The sequence below is a fragment of the Arachis stenosperma genome, chromosome 10, assembly GCF_014773155.1.
Source record: "Arachis stenosperma cultivar V10309 chromosome 10, arast.V10309.gnm1.PFL2, whole genome shotgun sequence".
Classification (NCBI taxonomy): Eukaryota; Viridiplantae; Streptophyta; class Magnoliopsida; order Fabales; family Fabaceae; genus Arachis; species Arachis stenosperma.
In genome coordinates, this window is record NC_080386.1 from 129,360,378 (window position 1) to 129,387,578 (window position 27,201).

A 27,201-nucleotide genomic window follows, 5' to 3' on the forward strand; every position below is an offset into this window, starting at 1 on the left:
AAAAAGTTGCTCTATTTATTGGTGTAAATAAAATAAATTAATTATTTATTCAAATAAATCGATCTGCAAAATTTTATATATTTTTTGTTTTCGCTATCAGTGATAGTATCAACATAATTTTTTTTGTGTGAGCAAAATTGTAACTAAATATTTAAAAAAATTATAAATTAATTTATTTAAGTAAATAATTAATTTATTTTATTTAAATAAAAAAAAACTGATTTTAGTTTACCCAAATACTAAGCTGGTAAGTAGTTTCTTTCATCTTCCAGTTGGAAATTTTATTTGTTTTAAATTATCATATGCAGTTACTTACACGTCGTGCAAGCAGCTCATTTTTCCTTAGTTCAAAAATCTAAAATCAAACATGTATTTTTTTTGTGACCGAAATAAATTAAATAAAAAAAAAACAAAATAAATAAAATAAGGAATTGCTTAAATAGGGGACAGTTTCGTTTAAAACTATTTTTAAACTTTTTTCAATGTGAAAGAAGCTCCACATGCGAAAGTTGTAACTTCATTGCCATCTTTGTCATAGCATGTTTGCATCTCTCATAATCAAACGAAAGTCAACATGCTAATTCCAATGCATGATATCTCTTATTTTAAGTACCAATAGATCACTAAACCCAAAACCATCTTGTGTAACAAGATTAAATGCTTCCACACAATCCGTCTCACAAATAACATTTCGTTAACCCACATCCCAAGCTAAGATATATCCTCTCCAAATAGCAAACAATTCTCCTTGAAGAATACTATTACTCTCAATCATTACCAAACACCCCCTTTGCCAGCTCCATTACAATATCTAATAACACAAGCAAAACCAACACTATCACCTGAACCAAAATAACTAGCATCACAATTAATCTTAAAAGTACTAATAGATGGGGGATTCCAAAAATCATTTAGAGTAGAGGGAAGGGACATACGTTGTAATTCAAAAATATTCCTAAGCTCCTTTTCTGAAATTAATGCCAGACAAATCACTTTTTCCGGAGGCCAAATTTCATGGGGATTAAAGATGTCATTATTCCTTACTCGCCATATCCACCAAAGTCCCGAAAAGAACTTGAACGGATGCTCTCTACTATGATACAAGAACCAGTTCTTCAAATCCAAAGGATGACAAGAAATATTCAACCTATGCCAGACAAGCTGAGCTTTTGGACAATCTCGAATACAATGTAAAACCGATTCCTCGCTAGAAAGACATCTTGGACACCTATCCGATGACGACATCCCTCTTCTAAAGCGAAAACTTGCAGTAGGAAGAGCCTCCTTAAGACACAACCAAGCCAAAAACTTATGCTTTTCCAGAACAAGCTGACGCCAAAGCTAAAGCCAGTTCTCCCGCTCCTCCAACCAAACAGTTTCTTACACAACCACAAGTAACCATTGCATGAGTCATAGACTTTGGCAGCAGACCCACTCCAATACCAACCCACTTCAGAACCTACTTGTTCATCTGCATTGTAATAGAGAATATTACCTCTCAGATTTTGAGGTAAAGGAGAATAAAGAGTATCCAAATGCCACCTACCAACTGACCAAATATCATGTATCCGAATATTCGAATCAGAAATGTGAACATAATCCATCTCATTAGATAACCGTCCTTCTCTCCTCCAACTAGAAAACTAAAAATTCTTGTTTAAATCTCCAATACACCAAACAAATCCATCCTTCAACACTTCCCAAGCCTTGCAAAGACACCTCCAAATGGGAGAGTCCTTGTTCTTAGAATAATTAAAATAGTCATATAGAGATAATCGGTATTTGGCATCCAACAATTGAACCCATAGCTTGTTTGGCTGCTGGAAAAAAGTCCAAACTAGCTTCTCAAGAAGAGCAATATTTACACAATAAGGATCTCTAATCCCCAAACCTCCATATTTTTTGGAGTAACCAGTACCTTCCAACTAACAAGATTCAATCCTCTTCCATCAACTTGTCCTTTCCAAAGAAAATTTCTCATCATAGACTCTAATTTACTAATGATTCCTTTGGGAAAAATAGAGACCTGCATCTGGTACGTGGGAATAGCGGCGGCAACAAAATTAACCAAGCAGAGTCTACCAGACCGATTGAGTAAACTTCCTTTCCAGCTTGCTAGCCTAATCCGAATCTTATCCAGGACACCATTGAAAGCTGAACGAGTCATCCTAGAATGGCTAAGGGTAACTCCAAGATACTTGTCCAAGTCCTGGACAAATCTGATAGAGGATACCCCAGTAAAAATCTCTTTCCTTGTTGCAGAGACATTCTTGGAGCAAAGCGCTTTAGACTTCTCCACATTAATCTTCATCCCAGATGCTTTGCAAAAAGTCTCTAAAACTAACATCACATTTTGCACTTATCTCTTTTTAGCTTTACAGAATAGAAACAAATCATCCGCAAACATTAACTGGGATATTCTTGGTCCCCCTCTAGAAATAGCAACCGACTCCCACAAGTCCAAATCAACCTGATGACTAATAAAGCATGCCAATCGCTCCATACACAACACAAAAAGATAGGGTGACATAGGGTCCCCTTGTCTAAGACCTCGGCTAGGAGTAAAGCCATTCAGACGACTCATGTTCCAAAGAATAGATAAGGAAGAAGCTGTGACACAATTCATAATCAAATTAAGTGTAGGAATAGGAAAACCAAAGCTTTTAAGGGTATGAGCTAAAAACCTCCAGTGAACTCTGTCATAGCTTTCTCCAAATCAATCTTAAAGGCTAGTGTGCCTTTCTTTGATTTAGTCTTCTTCATAAAGTGGAGGACTGCTTGTGCAATAATGATATTGTTAGGAGTTCCTCGTCCCGGAATAAATCCTCCTTGAAGCGGGCCAACAATCTCCGCAAGATGAGAACGAAGCCTATTAATAAGGACCTTCGTGATGATCTTGTAAACTACATTGCAGAGACTAATCGGCCTGAAATCTTTCATAGATACCGGTGATTCAACATTTGGAATGAGAACCAATAAAGTCTCCAACATTCTCGGATCAAGAGTAACACCGGAGAAAATCTGCTTAACCATCTTCCAAACATTAAGACTAATGATCTCCCAATATTCTTTAAAGAAGAAAGCTTGAAACCCATCAGGACTCGGAGCTTTAAAAGGGAGCTTTAAAAGAGTTAATGTGAAAAACAGCTATTCTAACTTCCTCCATAGTAACTGGTGCCATAAGATTATTGCAAGCTTCCTCATTTAGAGAAGGAAGAGGCACATCACCAAGACAACCCAAATCAACATCATCCAAAATAAATATATTAAATAAATGATTAAATAAAAAAATCTAATTTTTTTTAATAGCTTTGCTTTTGCGTATCAATGAAATAGAGATGTTTATGGTACTGGAAAAATTAATATATGTCAAAAGCCTTCATTAAAATTGAAGTTGACTGTTTAAAAAATTGATTTTTTTTCTGCAAGTTATTAAAATTGAAGTTACCATGTCATTTATATATATTTTTTTTAGTAAATAGTTTATGATTAAATTTAAAACAAGTTAAAGTAAGCTATATGTTATCCATTCTTAAAGTAGTAGATATCCAAATCCACCTACATAGTGAAATGCATCCCCCAAGTCTTCAACCCGTTCCTTAAAGTATATGCTAGATCAAATTTTACTCTTAGGATTCACATATTTTTTTTTTTTGTAAATTTTATATTTTATATAAGATTTGTAGAGGAATAAGCAGAGAAGAAGTAAAACAAAGGGAAAACAAAATAATAGCTTGTATTAGTGTGTGTCTTTTACTACAAAGTACTGATATGTATATATATATATATCTTCATTACTCTTATGTTGAAGAGTAAATTGGTAACTTAATTCATGATGGATGTTTTCCATTTTAATAGAATAAACTGGTAATTTAGAGTTTTTTTTTTTTTTCTTTTTAGGTCTTACACTACACACTTTAAGAAAAGTTTTATTGTTCCTCTTTTGGGATTTGAACTCTAATGCAGTTTGATAATAGACTTACAAATGTTTCATCTGCTCCAAATTTGAATTGTCTCGTAATTTAGAACTACATTCTTATTCTTATTTTTGTATTTTGATTCTCTTTTGGGCTTCGACCCTTTACTTTACCAAAAAAAAAAGTACTATTTTAATTTTTTAAATTTGGATCAAGCACTTGAGGTCTTAGTTGAATAGGTAAATTAAATGCTTCTTAATATATTGAATTGGAATTTTGTTTTTAACGTTTTAAATGCTCTTATATTCTATTTCTGTTTTAAAAAATTTTAAATAGAATTAATATTGTCTCACAATTAAATTTAAATAAATAATTAACTGAGTGACATCAATGTTAACGACGTTATTAGTTAAATCATATTTTATTTCTTTCGTGTATTAGATAAAGTGCATAAAGGATAAGGATAGAAATGTGTTGGCTCAAGAGGAGAAAATTAATGAAAGGTGGAAGAGCTACTTCTACGAGTTATTTAATGAAGCACAGAAGACTCTTTCGAGTCTTGGTCGGTTATGCATAAGGGAAGAAGATCAAAACTTTGACTACTATCGAAGGATTCGAGACTTCGAGGTAAAAGAGGCTCTAAAGCAGATGAAAAATGGCAGAGCAGTAGAACTTGATAATATCCTGATTGAGGTTTGGAAGAGTCTTAGAGAAAAAGGCATCAACTGGTTAACCAAACTTTTTAATGAGATTTTAAGGTCAAAAAATATGCATGATGAGTAGAGAAAAAGTACCTTAGTACTTATCTACAAGAATAAGGGGAATATACAAAGTTGCAAAAATTATAGAGGGATCAAGTTCATGAGCCATACCATGAAGTTATGGGAAAGGGTGATAGAACGGAAGTTGAGAAAAGAGACACAAGTAACAGAGAACCAATTTGGATTTATGTCAAGTAGATCTACAACCGAAGCGATATACCTGTTAAGAAGGATGATGGAGAGATATCGTAGTAATAAAAGGGATCTACATATGATGTTTATTGATTTGGAAAAAGCGTATGATAGGGTGCCAAGGGAGGTCTTATGGAAGGTTTTAGAAAAGAGGAGAGTAAGGATCACATATATTCGTGCAATTAAAGACATGTATGATGGGGTCACAACTAGTGTGAAGACTCAACGTGGTGTGACAAAGGAATTTTCTATTGGTATATGATTACACCAGAGGTCATCCTTAAACCCATATCTTTTTACATTAGTCTTGGAAGTACATACAAAGCACATCCAAGAGCCTGTGCCATGGTGTATGCTTTTTGCCGATGATATCGCCTTTATGGGAAAGTCAAGGAAAGACCTAAATAAGAAGTTGGACTTATGGAGGGAAGCTTTAGAAGTGTATGGTCTGCGCATAAATCGTAGCAAAACGGAATATATAGAATTTAAGTTCAGTCTGAGAAGGAAAAATCCTAATATAGAGGTGAAAATTGGAGAAAACATCCTACCAAAAGTTAAAAATTTTAAGTATCTTGGGTGCATCATACAGGATAATGGAGAGATTGAACAGGGTGTAAATCATAGGATCCAGGTAGGATGGTCAAAATGGCGGAGTGCATCTGGTTTTATATACGACAAAAAATTGCCTTTAAAACTTAAAGGTAAATTCACACTGCTATAAGACCGGCTATGCTTTATGGTACGGAGTGTTGGGTAGTCAAAGGGGAGCATGAACATAAGCTGAGTGCGGCAGAGATGAAGATGTTGAGATGGATGAGTGGTCGTACGTGATTGGATAAAATAAGGGACGAAGATATAACGGAGAGAATTGGAGTAGCACCCATTGTGGAAAAGATGGTTGAATCGCGTCTCAAGTGGTTCGGACATATGAGAAGAAGACCGACAGAACACCTAGTCAAGAGGGTGGATGAGATGGAAGATGGACAAGGGGTATAAGGCAGAGGAAGACCTAAGAAGACTATCCATGATGTGGTCAAACAAGATCTACATGTAAACAGTCTCTTTGTAGATATGATACATGACAGAGAACAATGATGTCGTTTGATTCATGTAGCTGACCTATCTAGTGGGACAAGCCTATGCTGTTGTTATTATTGTTGTTGTTATATTAGATAAGTTTCTTATAGTATTTTCTCTTCTTATTTTTTTATGAAATTTTAAATTCTAATAATTAATTATCAACATTCTAAAATTAAAAAAACTTTTTATATTAGTAATTATTAGTACATATTAAAATATAATGTTATTTACTTTTGAATATACTAATTATTCGTATTAAATTTAATAATAAAATAATATTAAATTTATTTAAATTTTTTTGAAATTAAAATAAAATGTTTAAAATTTTAAAAACTAAATTAAAACTTTTTTAAAAATAATTTACCCAAAGATGGAAAATATGGGAAGTTACGGGCAGCAAAATATTTTACATTGTTTCAACAACAAATACATCTTTAGAAATGTCAAAGAAAGCAACACTGCCTAAAAGTGTTCTCTATTGATGTGGCTAGAGACAATTTCTCATAGCATTAAAGTTCTGACCAACATTGACACCACCTTTCTCTTTTAAATTAAACATACAAAATCAAAAAATAAATATCAAACTTGAATAAAATAAAAAAATAAATTAAACTTATAAAAGTCTCTTAATTAAGAGCATGCATCAACTCACTTGTTACAATCTTTTTTTGAATAAAAAGATATTCTATTCAAGAAGAACTCAAAACATCTAAATGGGCCAAATTAGTTACATGTTCAGGAGCTTCTTCCAACCATATAACATTTGGTTGGGTTAGAGCTAATTTGGCCAAAGCATGGGCTACCCTATTTCCCTCCCTTTTTACATGAGAAATGTGAACAAATCTAAATTTACCTAAAGCCTGTTTACAATTTGACACTAAAATTCCAAAATAATTCCTGTGAGTGTCATTCCCTTTTAAAGCTCTAATAACATCAATGTTATCTCCTTCTAAGGCTAAATCAAAAAAACAGCAATCCAAAGCCAAGTTAAGGCCCAAAAGACATGCTGTGGCTTCTGCTTCAATTATAGATGTGGTTGAAAATGACCAAGTAGCTGCAACCATAATTTCTCCTTCTGAATTCCTAATAACTGCACCTCCTCCATTCGCTCCTTCATTTGAAATTGCTGCATCCACATTCAATTTGAAGATATTTGGCTCCGGCGGCACCCAACACATTAAACTTCGACTCCCTGGAGGTGGCTCTGCTGTGAAGTTCTCTGTCGGCCTTGACATGACTATGAATTCATGGTATCTAAGAGTTGCTCTGTTCACTAATTCTTGTATGTCTATTTCCTTATCTTCAAAAATTAATTTGTTTCTTCCCCACCATATTACATGTAGGCATTCAAGAAAAAGGCCTCTTTCCCCCTTCCCGATTTGGTTTAGCGATTCTTCAATCCAAGCTCCAATTGGGTGATTCTGAGCTCTCTCTGTTCGGAGGTTGAAAGGGCTAGCAAACCAAAATCGATGTGTCCAGGTACAGTCTCTGAATATGTGTTCTTCTGTCTCTTCCTTTCTCCAACATCTTGGGCAAAGTGATGTGCATGTGATACCTCTTTTTTGAATATTGATTCTAGTTGGCAGAGATAATGTTAGCAGTCTCCATGTGAAATTAAGAGTGCGGTTCAGCGCTTTTGTGTTCCAAAGAAGTTTCCAAGGGAATCTGTTCCGGTGCTCCTGATTGCTGGACTGAGCATGGTTTTGTGGCTGAGAACAGATGAGGTGGTAAGCTTTCTTGACCTCATATTCGCCATTCTTTGATTCTTTCCAGTAGTAGCAGTCTTCTTGTTGGTTTTGGTCTAGAGGAATGTTAAGTATCTGTTCTGCTTCAAAATGAAAGAAATTCTGTTTGATGATGTCCTCTCTCCATCGAATAGTTTCCTGGTCAATAAGTTGTTCCACCCTGGTTTCTGAATTAAAACTTGAGCAGGTACTCCAAATTCTGAACCCGTTTTGATTTGAAAGCCATGGGTCTTCCTTTATTCTAATTGATCTGCCATTACCGATCCTCCATAAGCCTCCTAGATTTAGAACCCATTTAGCATTCCAAATACTTCTCCAAGTGTAGCTTGGCAAGTTTCCTATACCTGACTTGAGAAAAGATTTTTTGTTGTAGTATTTGGCTTTCAATGTCCTTGCTGCTAGTGAATTAGGAAATTTGATCAATCTCCATCCTTGTTTGGCCAAAAGTGCTTGATTAAAAGCTTCAAATCTTCTAAATCCTAGCCCCCCTTCTTGCTTTGCCAAGCTTAATTTTGACCATCTAACCCAATGCACATTCCTTTCTCCATTTTTGTTCCCCCAGTAAAATTTACTAATCATGCTCTCTATGTGTTGACATAAGCTTTTGGGCATTTGGAAACATCCCATAATGTATGAGGGTATTGCTTGAGCGACTGATTTTATAAGAACTTCTTTCCCCACCTTGGAAAGGCTATTCTCCTTCCATCCCTTCAGCTTCTTCCAAACTCTATCTTGGACAAAGTCAAAGATTTGTTTCTTAGATCTTCCAACAAAAGTTGGAATCCCCAAGTACTTTGAATGGTTCTCCACTGCCTTAATCTGTAACCAGTCTTGGATAAGCATCTGTCTGAGAGGAGGCACGTTTCGGCTAAAAGAGATTTTCGATTTATCCAAATTGATCCTTTGGCCTGAAGCTAATTGGTATGTCTGTAGAATTTCCTTCACTTCAATTATGTCTTGATCTGCTGCTCTTATGAAGAGAATGCTGTCATCCGCAAAAAAAAGGTGTGATATTTCGGGTGCATTCCTAGCTATCTTTATTCCTTGAATCGCTTTCCTTTCCTGAGCCTTGATAAGGAGACCTGAGAAAACTTCCGCGCATAATATAAATAGGTATGGAGAAAGGGGATCCCCTTGCCTTATGCCTCTAGTGGGTTTGAAACCCTTGGAGGGACAGCCATTAATAAGTACTGAGAAAGACACCGAGCTTATGCATTTTAGTCTTTGTTAATTGTAAATTTTTTTGTCTCTCCATAAGAGTTAATCTAGCTCTGCCCTGTTTCATTTGAATCTGCTTGAAAAACTTACAGATAAACACATAAATTAAAAAAGAAATTAATTTATAACATTTAAAGATTAATAATACTAGCACTTACAAAAGCTTCAATTTTGGAAAATTTTGGTTATTTGGTTCAAACTGGGTCATTTCGGTTCGCTTTTTTGTCCGATCAAAAAGCTCGCCCGGATCGATTCTATCACTGGTTCACCAGTTTTACAATCCAACTGGACGGTTCGATCCGGTTCTGACAACACTAGTTATTCCTTTGCAACAAGCTTCAATTTTGGGGCATTCTTTGATAATTATGTCATGGCAGGATGGCAACTCAAAATGATAAGAACTTGAACAAAAACACCCAAGGCTTGGAAGTTGATAAAGAGTTAACCATTGCAATGATGGGAATTCAATAATCTTCACATTGTGGATTGATTCTTCATCGCTGATTATTTTCTCCAACTCCTCACATTCATGTACTGAAAACTCTTGGAGTTGAGAAAGGCCTCTAGCTATGGAAGGAGAAAGCAGGCTTTTCAAACCGCCACAAAATCCAATCTTTAGCTTTCTAAGATTTCCAAAGGTTAAGATTCTTCCATGGTTTTCTCTCCATATGTGCATCAACTTGGGAAGAGCATAAAGATGTAGCTCTTGCATGTTGTAATTGTAAAATGTTTTGGGGTAACAATAACCTTCATCATCATCATCACCATTTGATTTTGATTCAAAGATCTCAACAATTGAACCACATTCTCGTACCTTTAGTTGTTTTATGTGTTGGAACCTATGAAACATGTTGAATGGAACACAATGCAACAGTGTTTCACTATCTTCCACAAACAGCTCTGTTTGACTTCTTAAGTAATCAAGGAGATGATGATCTTGCTCTATGAATCTGCTTCTCTCTAAGGTTTGTTGTGGAACCTATCAAATATATGCTTCTTATTAGTATAAGCTCAATCAATATTATTAGTATTATTTTAAGGTGAAAATTTAGATACAGTCAGTTTCATGTGAAGTTGATAGGTGAGAATTATTAAATAATTTAATTTATCAACTTCATGTGAAGTTCACTGCGCCTAAATTTTCACCTATTTTTAATTATAACATTACTTCTTATTTTCAGTTATGATTAAAAAAGTTCAAAAATACTAAATAACTATTTTTATCAGTTATTTTTTTAAAAATTATTTTATTTATCTTAAATTTTAAACTCTAAATCATGAAATTTTAATTCTAAACCTAAATTATCAACTTAAACACTAAAGTTGACTAATTAAAAGTTAATTTTCATAATTTTTTAAAATAAAAATATCCTAACATATGCATTTTTTGATTCAAATAGAAAATAAATAAAAAAACTATGTTTTTACTTTTTAGTATAGAAAACATGCTGCTAGCTTAAAAAAAAAAAAATAATTCTTTGCTTTGTCTTAATAAAGAAATACCATTTTACCTAAATAAACTTCCACAATGAAAATGCAAGTACCTACCTTGGAGTTGTTATTAGCATAATGGATGGTGACATTAAGGTCAACCATCAAGTCAACATACTCATATGAACCTTTATATATCTGAAGAAGCTTTGGTGTTTTAACATCTCCATAGCAAAAGCTTGTCATATTTGGACATTTTTCAATCACCATTTCTTCACAAGAAGGAAGCTCAATATCTAAGGTTCTTTGGGAGGAAAAACACTTGAAGTTGGTAAGATGACGAAGCTCCAACTTATTCAACAATGGAAATACAATAATCTTGTCCTCATTTGATGATGATGATGATTCTTCAATTATCTCCTCCATCATGTGGCAATTATGTACTCTTAGGTGCCAAAGTTGCACTAGGCTTTTGGCCATGGATGGAGAAAACAAGCTACACAAACTGCCACAATGTTCAACTTTGAGTACTCTTAGCTTTTTGAATCCCAAAACACCACCATGAATTTTCCATATGTGGGTCAACTTTGGAAGATGTTGCAAGCTCATTGATTGTAACTCATAGTTTGTGACTTCTTTTTTGTTCATCATTATTATTCCTTGTGATTCAAACACCTCTACTAGTGAATCACAATCTTTAATTGTGAGTTGATTTAGGTTTTGAAATAGGTGCATCACATTGGAGGGAACAAGATTTAGAAGCCTTTGAAAACCTTCAATAGTTAACTCCTTTTCTTTGGTCAAGTATCTTAGTGCCCATGAATGTTGCTTGATCCATCTAAGTGTTTCTGAAGTTTGAAATGTCAACTGAAACCATAAATAATACACTTGAGTAAATTAAACTATATATATCATGATAAAAAAAAAATGTGAAAACTCAGGTGAAGTCGACTTCTTGAGAGCCGTTAGATGATTTGACTGATTTAACTAAATTTTCATCCAACAACTCTCAGGTATCAACTTCACGTGAAGTCGACTTCCCTTGAGTTTTCACCTAAAAAAAATTAGAATATATCATCATATAACCAATTAATAAACATAACTTGAATGTTTATTCTAACCAAGAGATTATTATGTGAATAATCATGTACATTTGTTATATGTACATAAAAAGAAAATTAAATTGATCTAGATTCTATATGCATGCAAATGATATATTTAAACAAGAATTTCTCCTCCTTTTTTTTGTTGGAATACTTCTCATATTATTTGAATAAATTCATTTGGAAAAAGCTTTTCATTTTATTATTATTTTTTATTTTTTAAATTTTGTGAAAATCAAAGTAAAAATTAAAAAACTATATTTTTATCTTTTACTGTCCTGCTTTATTTTTTTCATTTCTAAAACTGTGAAAATAGAAAACATTAAAAATAAAAATAAAAATAGAAATCCAATGGACTCTTAGAATATATAGCTTTAGTGTTTTAAATTTTAAAAAGAATTTATGTTGCACACAAGATCATATGTGAATTATAAGAACAATTATACTTACCATTTCTTTACATAGTGGCATAGTAGCATTTAGATCTCCCATCCATATGTTCTTGGCAACATTTCCAATTTCCATGGTTACTTTATCCAACTTTGGAGTGTATGAAGACCCAAATGAAAATATCTCCATCATGTGGCAATTTTTTAAGAATACTTCATGTAATAATGGAAAATCAAAGTCATATGAACCCTTGCAAAAGGCCTTGAGCTTTGGTAGATTTTCAAGTTTTAGATGCTGCAAGTTGTGAAACACAATCTTACTACTTATTACACTCATCACTTTATTAGTGTCTTCAAAAGATACTATTTCTTCTATGTCTCCACAGCCACATATCTCTAGAACTTGCAAATGAACAAGGCTTTTTGAAGTTGAAGGAGAGAATAAGCAACTCATTTTGTTGCATCCCATTATTGCTATGTGTCTTAGGTTTGGAAATTGGAACCCATTTATGAGTGGAGCATCAAGCCTTGTGTTTCTTTCTTCCTCACTACTACTTGCTCTCTACAAAACAAATTATATATTTTATCTTTTTAAAATCAAGCAAATAAATGGTAATATAATTCAAGTATTTTAAAATAATTGAATGTAAAAAATATATTATTTTCAATTAGTTATTTTTTGTTATTATTATATGAAAAATACTAAAAAGCCAATATTTTTATCAATATTAATAATATGGGGAGTGCTAGGTAAATAATGATCATCCTGAATAATATTAATAACCACCAATCAAATAAAAACACACTACACCTCTAAATTAACTATCTAAATTTTAATATCAAAATAACCATTCATACACCTAGTGAAATAAACATCCGATATATCTATTATTCACATTGTTTAATATTTTCATTGTTTATCTATACTTTTCCTAATAATATTTGTAGTCATAATAAATTTTATTAATCATATAACATTACTCTTATTATATTACTAAGAGTTTGTTGGCTTTTCACTTAAGTAGTAGAGTAAGATAATCAACTACATGCATCATCTCAAAGTTATTTTTTATGATAAAAAATTAAATTAAAAAAATTAGTTTGAAGCTATTAACCACACAAATATGAGTAATGATTTTATCAAAACAAGACAAAAAAAAAGGCTATATACAATGGACTCAATTTTTTAATAATTAAATAAATAATTGAGTTTTACAAAGAAAGCATATAAAATAATTTAATTAAGTGGATTAATTAATTACTTGTTACATAAAGTTGGTAAATAGTTACCTCATGATCTTGTTTGAAATACTCATTCCCATGGCCATTCTCCAAAAAGGTATTATTGCAAAAGCTTATAACATTTGGTAAATGGGTCAGTGTAAGAGACTGTAATTGAGCAAATGAGGTGATGATGAAACTATTTATCTTCCCTTCTTCCACTTTACTAATCACAACTTCAAGCATGCTACAATTGATGACGCTAATTCTCTTCAATGATGGCCATTCTAAATAATCAACACAAATCTCATGCTCTTCACTTTGGAATAATTGCTCAACCACCTTACAGTTTGATACTTTTATTTCTTGTAACTTGACAAGAAACTTTGCTATGGAATATGAGCATATATATCTCAATCTATGACAACCTTCTAAACTTAAGAGAGTGATGTTATTGAATGCAATGACACCTAAAGGGCTTGATGGTAATTGCATTGTCATAAGTTTCACCAAACAATTGACAACAATGGTATTATTAGAATCTTCACTTTGTTTAAGGTGAAATAAGACATCTAGGGAATCCCATCCTTTTATTATAACATGTTCCAAAATTGGCATTGGAGATCCTCCCATTTCATTGAAGAAATTGATTTCCTTAGCATCAACAACACCTTCCTCCATTTTCAAGTCCTGCAAACAAAGCTGTGAATTAGGGATATTATTATGTAACTAATAATACATCTTATTAGGAGCCTAGAATGGTATTTTTCAGACCGACGGGATAAAGACTAATCCATCTTGAATCAGAACTCCATCTAAAGGTCTATACTGCATATTGAAGACCCGATTTGAACCCCCTAACATTTGCTTAAGCAGACGAGTGTACTGACTACTAGACCAACTCAAATCGGTTAGGAGGTTAGAATATATAAAACAAAGGATAATGGGAGAATAGGTGGACAAAATTATCAGGATGGATAAATAATATTGAGTTTTAATAATATAAGTTGTCATCACTAATTTTTCTACTATTTTATTTTTCAAGTCAGAAAAAATATTGGCAATATATAACTAAAGTAAGGAATTGATGATGATTACAGTGAGCATAAAAGAAAATTACTTATAGTACCTTTGCCTTTGAATTGGAAACTAACAATTCCTTTGTGCCTCCAAAACAACATTGAAGAAACCTCAGACTAGGAGAATCTTCCATAGAAGTAGTAGTTCCAACATCATGGGATGTTATTGAATTGGATATGACATTGAAATTCTCTTCTTGTACACATACATTAGATGCCTTGAGCAAGGGGCAACCATCAATGCATAAAGACTTCATAGCTGGCCACAATATCATGTAAGAATTTGGACCAAAATTCACAAGCTGTGGAAGATCCTTAAGTGTTAAAGATTCCAATTGAACAAACACAAGGGTTTCCACATGTTGGCCTTGTTCATTCCCAACAAATTTCTCTAGGGACATGCAACTTTGTATCACCAATTTCTCAAGTTGAGTAAGAGCTCTTACAATGCTGGGAGTAAATATATATTCCAAAGAATCACAGTTTGCAACTTTGATTGATTTCAGTTTATGAAAGCCTTGAATGTTGCTTGGAACAGAACCCCAAATGTGGTTTAGATTATTAAGCCATGATAACTCTAGCTCTTTTAGTTGAGCAAAAAATGCAGCATTATCCACATGTTGATCTTCTGATTGTGATGGTTTCATATCAAAAACTATGTTTAATGATGAACATGCCCGTAGCAAAATTTTCTCTAACTTTGGAAACAATTGCAATGAATTAGATTCAAAAAGTGCAGAACCAATGAACATATCTTCACCCAAAAACTCTTGATCATGTTCAATAAAGTTTTCAAGTAATGTATTGGATTCTTGAACCTGCTAAAATATTATTTGGATTAGAAGGTGCATGAAATATGTTAATTAAAAAGGACAAAAATAAAACATACACTAACCTTATAAGGTGAATGGTGCTGATGCATAATACTAGTTTTGATGAATGCAGTCAAATTTGGAAGTTCTTGCAGCTTCAATTCCACCAAATTAGAAAACACAATAATTGAGTCATCAACTTTGGTTGTATTGATTGAAACAATGCATTCTATTCCATGGCTTTCAACCACATGCAAGCATTGAAGTTTGGCCAAACTAGTAGTTCTCCTTGGAGACAATAATGTGAAGATGGTCTTCAAACTTTTACAATATTCTATTTTAAGAACTTGTAGGCTTCCAAAGCATTGGCATGCACTAAAGTCAACCTTTTGACTCAAATGATGGGCCACATGACATATTATTGCTTTTAAATTCTCCAAATTCCTCAAAGAAATTGATTGAACTTGTGGAAAAACACAATGATCATCACATGAATCTGCAGCATACTCTAAATTGTTGCAGGACTCAATGATCAGATTTTTCAGAAGTGGAAATCCCTCTTCATCTAAATCTGATATGACACATTTTAAGTTCTTGATATCATCTAAGCTGAGAATTTCAACTCTTTGAAGAAAATGTTGAATGGTCACACTCTTCTTGATGTAACTGTAATATGTGTTATTTAATGTCAGCACATTTGGGTGTAGGTATCCCCTAGGAACAAGACCATGGGAAATGGTAGATGAATCTCCCACATAGACCCAAAATCTTACAATGCTTTTGAAGATTAAGTCTTTGGGAAGAAATTCATCTACCATAATAAATGCAAACTCAAGAACTTTTAGCTGATGAGATAAGCATTGCAACTCAAAGAGGATATGATTAGATTCCTTTGAAGGAAAATTTCTTACTCTAAGATAGAGTTCCTCTAGCCTAGATAAGCTTGCCAAAACAGTAGCAGAAATTTGAATAAGATGATTGCATTCAGTTAAATCCAACAATCTTAGCAAAGTTAGTTGCCCAATTTCTAATGGCAATACCTTGATACTTGATTTAGCAAAGCTTAGAATCTCCAATTTCATGAGTTTCTGGCCAATTATGGATATGTCTCCAACATTGCAAGCTTCTAATCTTAGAGTGTGGATGTTGTCCAAAGCTGAAAGTGTAGAAGGCATAGATTGAATCAACACATTTTGCAGACTTAGTACCATGAGTTTGTTCATGCCTTGGAAGAAATTCTCTGGAACAGATTCCTTTCCCTTTGATGATACTTGTAAAAGCTTCAGCTTTTGACAATTTGAAACATGAGGAAGTTCTGTTTTCTTCTCAAAGATTAGTGAGATTGCACTGCTATAACACTCCAAATGATGATGATATTTTGCTGCTATAGAGGCGATAGTATCGCGAACAACATCATGCATTTTAACACACTCTTCCACATTGCTATCCAACAGCATGAAGCATTCTTTCAGTCTATCGACGATTGTATGCACCCGGTTTCTAACTTTCCACAAAGCATCAATGCCTTTGAACATTCCTAATCCCACACCATGTCTGAATAGGACTTCAATGGGAATGTCAAAGTCTTCTGGTAATAAGGAACAGAGGAAAAGGAAGAACTTTTCTTCACCACCAAGAAAGTTGTAACTTAGCTCAATGCAAGAAAAGACACTAGTCTGCATTTCAGGAAAAGATTCTACTGATGAATTCCTCAGTTGCTCCAATGCATCCTCCCAAGCATGCTTCTCTTTATTCGCCAATGCTTTCGCTATTGTTACAATCGCAATAGGCAATCCCCTGCATTGGTTTGCAATTTCTTTTGCTATGTCATGGATGTCAGGTTTCTCTGCAAGATTAACTCCAATAGTCTCATTGAAAAGATCCCAGCTTTCGTCTCGGGACAAGACAGAAATTGTGAAATTCCTTTGACTCTTCATCTTGATGCACACATCTTGGATTCTTGAAGTGAATAAGATCTTGCAACTTGTGGAAGGAATGCCAATGGATTCAAAATCAAGGTCTGTCCAAACATCATCTAGCACTATCAGAACACTATCAATATTCTTCAATCGATCATGCAGTTGAAGTGCTCTTCCTTGATCAGTTTCCTTGTCAAGCTTCAATCCAATGGCATCAGCAATCTGACCTTGGATCTTCCTGCAATCTGGAGTTTGAGACACCACTGCCATGACAACCTCATCAAAAGACTTATCTGCCTCTAAAATCTTGATCACTTCTTTCACAAAAGTTGTTTTTCCAACACCCCCCATTCCACATATGCTAATTCTATTCACATCTTCATCTTTCAATTTATCTATGACATCACACATGATTGATTCTCTTGTTTGGAAGCTCTTAATAGTAGTACCATTCAAGAATCTTGATCCAAGTCTTGGTGGGGGTTTAGGGTAAGATATGATTTCAAATTTCTCTTCCTTGAGCCTTATAATATCATTGGATAATTTTTTGGCTCTCTTGCTCAATGAATAACATGACACCAAATTCAGATACTTGTTTTTCACTTGTTCATCATCTTCATAGAATCCTTGTAATTCATTCTCAATTGTGTCTACCTTGCAAAGCCAATCTTCAACATTAGATGCAATTTGATGTGAATTCCTTTTATCTGCATCCACAGTTGCTTGCACTCCAAGTTTCTTGCCTTCCAATTCCTTCCTCTGGCTCTCCAAATTCTTCACATTTCTTTTGTAGCGGATTATGTATGCAAATTGGTTTGTGATTGGTGCTACTAATGACTCCCCAAGTTTTGTCACAACTCCAGTTGCTAATGCCACAAGAAATTCCATTGTCTCTTTTTTCAGAAGAAAACCAAAATGGTAGTAATATATTAGTGTTAGATTGAAAATAAAACTAGAAATATATGGCATGTGATATGATGAATTATGAATACCATTGTTATTGTAGAGTTTAATTTTACACAGTCGTACATCCACATTCGTTCTTTTGGATAACCATTTACGCAGATAAAAAATAGTTATTTTTAGTGATGTGGCATTACGTAATTAGATGCATATGTAAAATTACTTTACATTAACAGGGCATTAAAATTAAATTTTTTTATTATTATCATCAAGTTAAAAAAATATATGAAATGATACCATTTGTATGAGTTATCTTAGTTGGGGAATTCATCATGTATCATTTCAACTTGGTTAATTAATTTTTTTTTTGTTGGTTACCTAACTTGGTTAATTAATTTTGTTAGGCTAAAATTAAACACACACCTAAGCTCTTTAGGAGTGGATTGTTTTGTGGAAATATAAATAATTTTCATTTTCACATTTTTGTATTTTTAAAAACATGATAAGTTTGTCAAAGAAAATTTTGTTTTCAATTACAAAAAAACAATGAAAATATGTTTAGTTGGTCAATTTTTAAAATTATCACAAGAAAGAAAAATAAAAGTGTTGCGAATAAAATATAGGCCAATGCCCAATTAGAATAGTTTTATTAGTAATTGATTTACTATTATAAATAAAGATAGTAAAAATATAATAGAGAAAAAGAATTAAGTAATTTGTATCTTTTTCTTTTCTGGAATTCCATCAATGGAATTATCTCTCTCTTAATTCTCTCTAAATTCCCCCTGTTTGATTAATTCTTTTCCTATTCAATTTTTTCCACAACAAAAAGCAGTGATTTTTTAGATGGTATTTTCAACACTTAAAACAATTGGTTGGAAACAAGAAAATATGATTCTAGTTTCGTGCAGTTTTTGCTAGAAATATTTTCACCAAAGACAATTTTGGAGTTTTTTATATCATTTTATTGAAAATGAAAATAAAAATACCCCAACCCAACAGCCTTGAAGATTAATAGGACCCTTTCTTTACTTCTTACATATTTTTGTCAATTAAGAATAAAATATTTGTCCTTAGTATTTTGATTATGTATTTAGATTTTAGTATTAACCTTAAGTATTGAGTAAAAAATAATCCTTATATCTATAATAAAATATAAAATAAAAATGTTGCTTAAATTTCCAGGTGAAATATTTTAATCATTCTCCAAAAGAAATGTTGTATAAAGTTATAAGTAAAGAGAATGGAAATCAATTGGTATAAATTAATTAGTGTATATACAAAAAAATCATTTTTAAAATTAAATTTATAAATTAAATAAATTATTTTCAATAATTATAATATTAGTTAAGAATGGAAATCAAGTCAAATTATTTTATGGTACAAGTTGAAGGCTTTGGAGTTTGGACCTTATTTGGGGAGTAGATCTTTTTCAATAAATAAAAAATTGGATGGTCTAATTATTTATTATTATTTTTTTTATTTATTTTTAGTCTTACTTATAGAATTAAAAGTGAGATATCACACTGTATTTTATCAATTGTTAAAAAAACTGGAGATGATTCATTTTCCGGTTTGTTAGTTGAAGGCTTAGTTATTCATTTCATTTATGGTACAAGTTGGAGGGTTGTTCAAAGTTCAATTCTTCAAACCCAAGGTTTGAACTAAAATAATTAAGAAAATTATGTGGACCAATATTTATTTTAAAACTTTTTTATCAGTTTGTTCTGAGGATATAATTTTTGCGTCTTATGCTCATCATATAATTTCTTACCAAACTAATATGGCTAAATAAGTGAAATAAATTTCATGTTTATTATTGAAAATTTGGAAACTAATCTGATAATAAGTATACTGTAATTAAATACCAACTCAAAAAGTATTGTCATAAGACATCTATTTAAATAAAAAATATTTTTTTTATAAAAATTTTTGTATTAAAAATATATTTTATTTGCTTAGTCATACTTTAAAAAAAATATCTTTATAAAAATAATTATAAAATTTTCGTAATAATATCTACCTCATCACAATTGCCTAGATAGTATATATTATCCGGGGCTTCAATAAGATTTTATTATTTAATTGTTATTCATTTTTTAATGATAACATTATCGCTATAATATAGTAATGTTACATTGTTATATGTTCCAAAAAGATATGCTAACTAGCTTGAGTGAGAAGTGTTTCCAGTACGATTTGGATTAGACTTTTTTTTTAATTAAATCTAATTTAAATTAATTTTAAATGATTTGGATTAAATTGAATTTACGATTTTATAAATTAAAAAAATTAAATATATTTAATAAGTTTTAACATTAAATTTTAAATAACTAACAATAACATAACAAATATTAATAATATATTAAAAATTAATAATAGTATAATAATAGAAATAAAATTATAAATTAATTAAAATAAATAAATAAATTTCATTTTAAATATAAAATATTTATTAAATAATAATAATATATAAATAATATAAAAATTTATAACAAATTAAATATATTATAAATAAAATTATAAATATAATAATAAAATAATAATAATATAGCACATGGTGCAATTTGGATTGAATTGAATTGGTTATGAGAAGTATATTCAAAATCCAATTTAAACCATAAAATTTATAAAAATAGAATCCAATCAAATCTAAATTAATGTAATTTTAATAGATGTTTGATTTAAATTAGAGTGGATGAACAATTTAATTTAAAACGGTTTGAATTTAAACACCTTATTTGTGATAGTTCAGTGCAAAATAAAGTTTATGAATATAGTAACAATCAATCATGATTTTAAGGTTAATGCTAGCTCATACTGTGATATAGTCGTAATTTTCATGAGCAACTAGTTCGTATAATTGTTCAAGCAATATTATTTATATACTATTATTGTTCGGCTACATCATAGATCATAGTAGGGTAGCTTAGGGTAGGTATATAGCATGCTCCAAACTTTTGAAGATATTATAGGGCAGAGTAGGGTAGGTATATTAATATTCTACAATAATAAAGTAACATAAAATTAAAGAAGATAAACATGGAATTATCAAATGAATGTTTCTTACCAATAGTTATTAAGAAACTGCAGCCCGCAACCAAAACGCTTCTCTGATATGTTCAATAATCTCAACGCCTTTAAGACTATAAACTGGAAATTAAAGATCACACAATATAATACACAATTATTATAAGATATGAACAATAATTAGTGATAGATATAAAAATAATTATGATCATACCGAAGACAAGTAGAGTTATACGCCGATTGCTTGCACTATGTGTAGATGGAGAAATGCAGCCATCAATGAATATAGAAGAGTGTTCTATGTAGAAAGAGCCAATAATAATAATAATAATAATAAAATAATTCAGGATTTCTTGTACGGTTAGCAAAGCGAGTATTTTGTCAACTTATCGTATCTAATAATTATTATATGTATCTTCTTTTAATTTTCTGAGGCGAGAATAATGAAGTCAAAATAGGAAGGAAATTACTGAGCAAGATCCAGGAATGAATAACGAAACCAAAGAGAAGACCAAAACGACAAAATGACGTTAGGAATGAAGAAGAAAGGCAGTTAGTTATACATCGATTATATTACGTGTACATTAAAATCAATTATTAATATAAAATATATGTTAAAATATATATTAAAAATAAATTAAATAATACATATATTTATACACAAATATATAATGGTTAATTTTAGATATTAATTTTAATGTATAATAATATTTTTAAATAACTAAATTATAAAGTTTAGTTATCGATGTGAATATGTAATAACCAATGCAATAAATCTACTGATTAAGCATATATGATATACAATTACTGTTAAAATATATTTTTTATTTTTATTTTGTAAAGTAAAAAATAATAACCAAACTAATAATTTTTTTAAAAATTTTCACTTAGCTTGTACTATTTTCATTAGCAAAGTTTTAAAACACAGAAAATATTAAAAATTAAAATACAAATTAAAGAGGGTGTTTTTTAGTACTTTATTATTCAACGCAATCAAGTCTACCCTAAATTTTCGGGCTGGTTGGGTTTTTGAGCACCGCTAGGGAGACAATGAGATATGTATACAATGTATACAATGGGCTGTTTATTAGGCCCAATTAATATTAATAGAAAGAATTAATCAATTAATAACCCTAATCCTATTTTAGCTGTTTAGTTTAACATACCACCTAATTTCTTATATTCACAGTTTTTCCCCAAATCAATCAACCCCTTTGTTTTGCCATTTTCCCTCCTCCCCCCACCCAAACCCTTGCTATTTCTGAACATTGCAGTAACGTGACAAAACCCAAACCCTCTCAATCCTTGCTCACACACAATTCCTGTTGCAACCAAGGAAGGTCACCCATCAACCCATCAACCCTCACAATTTGTATCAATAACGGCGCCGTCTAAGTCTTGTTAATCCTTGGATGGTTACTTTAACAGTGTCTTGGATGGTCACTTTAATAGTATTTTAGATGTTCACTTTAAACATCTAACTATTATATAAATAAGCATCCATGGTGAACAATTCATCGAACTATTCTCACCTTATTAGGCTGCTGACCGTCGGCAACAAAATGTTCGGGAACTTCTTCCGGTGGTTTCAATGGAACCATTCTCACCTTATGATGCGGTGCCGCTGGAAGGAGCCACACGCTGGGAGAAGGGCGTTCACCAATAAGGACCTCGACGTCTCTGGGAGCGACTTCCGGTGAACACGAGCCAGTGAGAAAAAGAGATAGTAACGTCGGTGAGAGGGGTTGCGTTGTTGGTTGTGTCGGCGACGCCGTTCATAGAGAATAGGTCATGGTTTGTGTTTTGGCTTTACTGAATCCTAATTTTTTGAACCATTCAAATTAACAAATCTTTATAATTAATGATTATAATTCAGTATTAATTTCAATTAAACCCCCGATATCCAAAATCTAATTTTAATTTCAATTAAACCCTATTGTATGCATTGTATAATAAGAGCATTGGTTACTCATACTTTTCCTTTTTTAATTAAGATACACACTTCTTAAGGTTTACATCTTAAGCCACGTTTTAGTGTGAAAGAGGACACCATATATTATTCTAATATTTTTTCAACATCCAATATATTACATGTATTGCACATATATATTGTGTATTTCGAATTTTAACGTATATTTTTGTACGAAAAATATTATCATAAAAATTTTATAATTGTCTTTATATAAAAATATTTTTTTATTATTATATAATAAATTAAAAAATTTAATTTAATATGATATAAAGATATTTTTTTAAAGTGTAGTTAAATAAATAAAATATATTTTTAATATAAGATTTTTTATTAAAAAATATTTTTCACATCTTCATTTAAATAAGTGTTTTTTGTATTGGGACATAACTGGTTAATAGCGAGCAATTTGGATTGGGTATTAAAACTTATATTCTTGCATGCATGTCTGATTAAATTTGGCAAAGAAAGTTAATCTAAGTGTGCGAGGACTCACCAAATTTGTCCAAGTCACATGCATGTTTCATGGCAAATTTTGAAAAACGAGTAAATTACCAATTTTGCTTCTCTATTTTTTTTACGACAAAATTTTCATTTAAATATTAATAAATAATATTATAAAAATATCTGACCATAAAAAAAGAGTAATATTATCTCTAACGTTTAAATTATTTTAATTGACTTAATATTATTCTATTGTTAGAGATTTGTTAACAAATTAACGACGGAACAAAATTGAAATGCTTTTAAAACGTTAGAGACTTAAATAGAATGAATATATTGGGGACAAAAACAATACATAAAAATAAATTTTAATTTAATTGAATAATTATGTACCATAAAAAATTGATCTTATTGAAGGATAGAATTAAAATTTAATTTTATGTATCGTTTTTGTTCCCAACGTTTTCGTCCTATTTAAGTCCCTAACGTTTTAAAATCGTCTCAATTTTGTCTCGCCGTCAATTTTGTCAATAGATCCCTAATGGCAGGACAACATTGAGTCAATTTTGAAACGTTATGGACTTAAATAGGACAATTTAAACGTTAGAGATAACTTTAGAACTTACCCCAAACGTTGAGGACAAAAACGATACTTTACTCTAAAAAAAATTATTCTATTAACAAAATTAGCAATTTTCTTGTTGAATTGATGATTAATCTTAACACTTTTTTTTTCATCTAAAATAGAAAATTTTATTGAAATGAAAATATTAGGTCCAAATATGAGCCTTAAACAGAAACAACTTTTCTCTTACCTTCTCCTTACCTTTTCCTTCTTCGAAAATCTTTTTGATGAGTTTGGAAAACTCTAAACTAATATTTGTGATGACTAAACATTATTACTTTGATAAAATAGTAAAAATATTAATTCACATATGTTAATAAATTAATTTTTGCTATGCAAGTATGTTTGGGCCGAAAATAAAAAAATTTTGGTGCAAGCTAAGCCCAATTGTATAAAAAATATTCAGCTTTGGTATTAAGATATTGTGATTATGGTGGCTGAAAACATGGTTATGATATTTGGGCCAGGAATTTTTATTAAGCCCAATTAGTTAAATACATCAGCATTGATGCAAGAATATATGATGAGTATGGCTGAATTGATTATTATGTTACTTGGACCAAATTGATCCATTATTGCTACAAGCCCAGGTTAATCATGTTTTGCTATACAACTCAATGCATGATCCGAAAATAATTAATCAAGAAAACAAATGTTGTTATTGCCTTATGCCTTCAACGGATCTCACACTTTACCATATGATGGAATTCAAATTTCATTAAAGTGAAGTTAATATATGCATTGGAAACATAAGAGAGAGTTGGTCATTGATTTGATGGGCATCATTAAGCTACACGTTGCTCAGTAAAAGGGAAGTGGACATTTATTTTGCTTTATCAAAATCCATTAGTTAATGTTCAAATTTCTCTTTCTTCTCTCTTAACTTTCTTCATCTCTTTCGGTCATTACACAGCAGCCATGGAAGCTACATTGAGCTACCGAAAAGAAGGAAAGACACGTCTGAAGACCATCACAATGATGGCAAGAAAACATAAAAAATGTAGTGGCTGAGATTCTTATCACTTATGGTAAGATTTTGTGATGAGATCTTGGCTTCTCCATACCAAAAATGGTAGAAGAAGATTCGGCCAGCAAGGAGGAGATTCTTGGAGAGATGACTTGTCTCTGATTCTACTCACCACCACATGAAGTAGCTAGGGTGGCTACGTGATGAAAGAGGCAGAGATTGGAGCAGATGAAGCCATCATCATCATGAAGTATCAAGGGCCAGAAATTCATCTTGGAGAGCAAGCCAAGGATGGAGCGCTCGGATTGATGAAGAGTGATGACCAAGGAAGGACTAGAGGTAATTGCATATTGGATTTTGCATGGGTTATCTCTTCTCTCTCTCTCTCTGGCCGAACCAGTTTTGTTCTTGGAGAAGAAGAAGTTGGCTTAGTTTTTGGCTTCAAAGGTGGAGGCTTCCCTCTTCTATAAAAAGAGAGAACAGCCACGGGTTGAAGCAAGGAGAAAGTGTGAGAGTGCAAGGCACAGAGTTCTCAGAGCTACCTGAGCTAACAGATTTTTCTTCTCTTTCAATGTATTTTGTTTTGTATTTTTCTGTTTAATTTTGTCATGTCTTGAGTCTCATGGAAAAAGGCAAACAGTGAGGTTTGTATAAAAAAGCCATAGAGCGAAAAAAGACAGAGAGTACAAAATTAAAAGAAAAAGTCATAGATGTCTTTAGAGTTCCTTTGTACATCTGTGTTGTGTTTCTTGATTCTGTGGGAATCCCCTTGTAAGTTGGGTTAGCACTTTACAGTCTGTAATCAAGAAGACTATAGTGAAATTCTATCATTGTTGTGATGGAGACTGGATGTAGGCTGCACTGCACTTAGCAGCTGAACCAGGATATATCTGGGTGTAATTTTCTCTCTCTTCTACTCCATTTCTGTTTCTACTGCACATGAGCTAAAACTGAAAAATATCTCGTGCCAAGTGACGAGACAAAAATAAAAGTCTCGTGTCTAGGGATGAGACAAAAATCAAACAGTCTTCTCAAAGACCAGCAAGTATAACCAAGCGAAAAGGGGGCTAAGATTCAACCCCCCTTCTCTTAGCCACTGAAAACCATCAATTGGTATCAGAGCTTGGTCTCAAAGAGATCAAGCTTTGCAGCTTGGAGAAAAGATCCATATGGCAGAAAGCAGTGGCTCAAATTTGGTGTCCTACAACTTTACAGAAGGACAGTCAAGCAACAGACCACCTCTTTCCAATGGGAAAAACTATACGTATTGGAAGGAGAGAATGAAAATCTTTGTGCAAGCAGTAGACTACAGACTTTGGAAGATCATCCTAGAGGGTCCTCAGTTTCCAACTAACACAAGTGCTGAAGGAGTAGTCACTCTTAAACCAGAAGCAAGCTGGACCGAGGAAGATAGAAAGAAGGTGGAGCTAAATGCCAAGGCTGTAAATCTACTCAATTGTGCTATCAGCTTCGAGGAATACCGACGGGTATCATGATGCACAACGGCAAAGGAGATCTGGAACAAATTGCAAATCACTCATGAAGGAACCACCATTGTGAAGAAGACTCGAATAGACATGTTAAACAGAGAGTATGAAATATTTGCAATGAAGGAAGGAGAATCTATTGATGAACTGTTCGAACAGTTCAACACCATCGTCGTTGGCTTGGATGCTATGGAAATAACACATTCTAATTCTGTGCTTGTGAGAAGAGTGTTGAGATATCTCACTAAAGAGTGGAAAACAAAAACTTTAATCATTTCTGAGAGCAATAGCCTTAATTCCATGACATGTGATGATTTGAGAGGAAATCTTCTTACTTTTGAAAACACTTATTTGAAAAAAAAGTCAAAAAAGAAAGGAATTGCTTTTTCCTCTGTAACTAACCCCCTGGATGATGAATCCAGTGATAACTCCTATGAAAATAAATTTGTGTTGTTTGCCAAAAAATTCAGGAAAATGGTGAAATTCAAAGGCAAAGGCGCAGTTCAAGGAAAATGAAGAAAGACCTAGCAAAGTAACTTGTCATAACTGCAAGGAAATGGGGGCACTTCAAATCTGATTGTCCTAAGTTAAAGAAGGAGGAGAAACCAAAAAGAGGAAAGAAGAAGGGACTGATGGCTTCATGGAAAGATTTGGAAAATGACTAGATGATGATGAGGAGGAATTCGAGACCAAGTCACAACCATGTCTCATGGCAGATCACATAGATCAGGTAGTCTTTCACAACCCTAACACTGAAGATCTTCATCTTATGATAGACCACCTTTTTGAAAAAATAAGATGTTTTTTGCTTGATAACCAAGATCTTGAACAATAAATCACCATCCTTAAAGCTGAAAATGATTTTCTCAAAGAGAAGCCAAGGGAGGCCGAAACTGCTACTGAACTTGT

The 27,201-nt window shown here is 32.2% G+C and overlaps 1 protein-coding gene across 2 annotated transcripts; it reads right to left on the reverse strand.

Moving 5' to 3' along the window:
• Positions 1–9,066: 9,066 nt before the first annotated feature.
• LOC130958034 (uncharacterized) lies at positions 9,067–21,148 on the reverse strand. Of its 2 annotated transcripts, XM_057884915.1 has the most exons (8): positions 21,015–21,148; positions 20,841–20,923; positions 15,032–17,760; positions 14,187–14,954; positions 13,127–13,747; positions 11,898–12,398; positions 10,462–11,211; positions 9,067–9,892 (listed from the first exon to the last, which is right to left on the reverse strand). In XM_057884915.1, the coding sequence occupies exons 3-8, from the start codon at positions 17,753–17,755 to the stop codon at positions 9,188–9,190; spliced, it is 6,069 nt and encodes a 2,022-aa protein (XP_057740898.1). In that variant the 5' UTR covers positions 17,756–17,760; positions 20,841–20,923; positions 21,015–21,148; the 3' UTR covers positions 9,067–9,187. The 2 variants fall into 2 exon arrangements, with proteins under 2 accessions (XP_057740898.1, XP_057740899.1); XM_057884916.1 differs by lacking the exon at positions 21,015–21,148 and having other exon boundaries at positions 20,841–21,003.
• Between the last annotated feature and the right edge of the window lie 6,053 nt (positions 21,149–27,201).

What these genes read in the sequence shown, in the direction of transcription:
- LOC130958034 (XM_057884915.1), bottom strand. Translation starts at nt 17,755, where the DNA reads ATGGAATTTCTTGTGGCATTAGCAACTGGAGTTGTGACAAAACTTGGG. An exon ending in TGCCACTATGTAAAGAAATG is followed by an intron (nt 11,212 to 11,897) that starts GTAAGTATAATT and finishes TTATGGTTTCAG; the next exon opens with TTGACATTTCAAACTTCAGA. An exon ending in ATGCTAATAACAACTCCAAG is followed by an intron (nt 9,893 to 10,461) that starts GTAGGTACTTGC and finishes TATATTTGATAG; the next exon opens with GTTCCACAACAAACCTTAGA.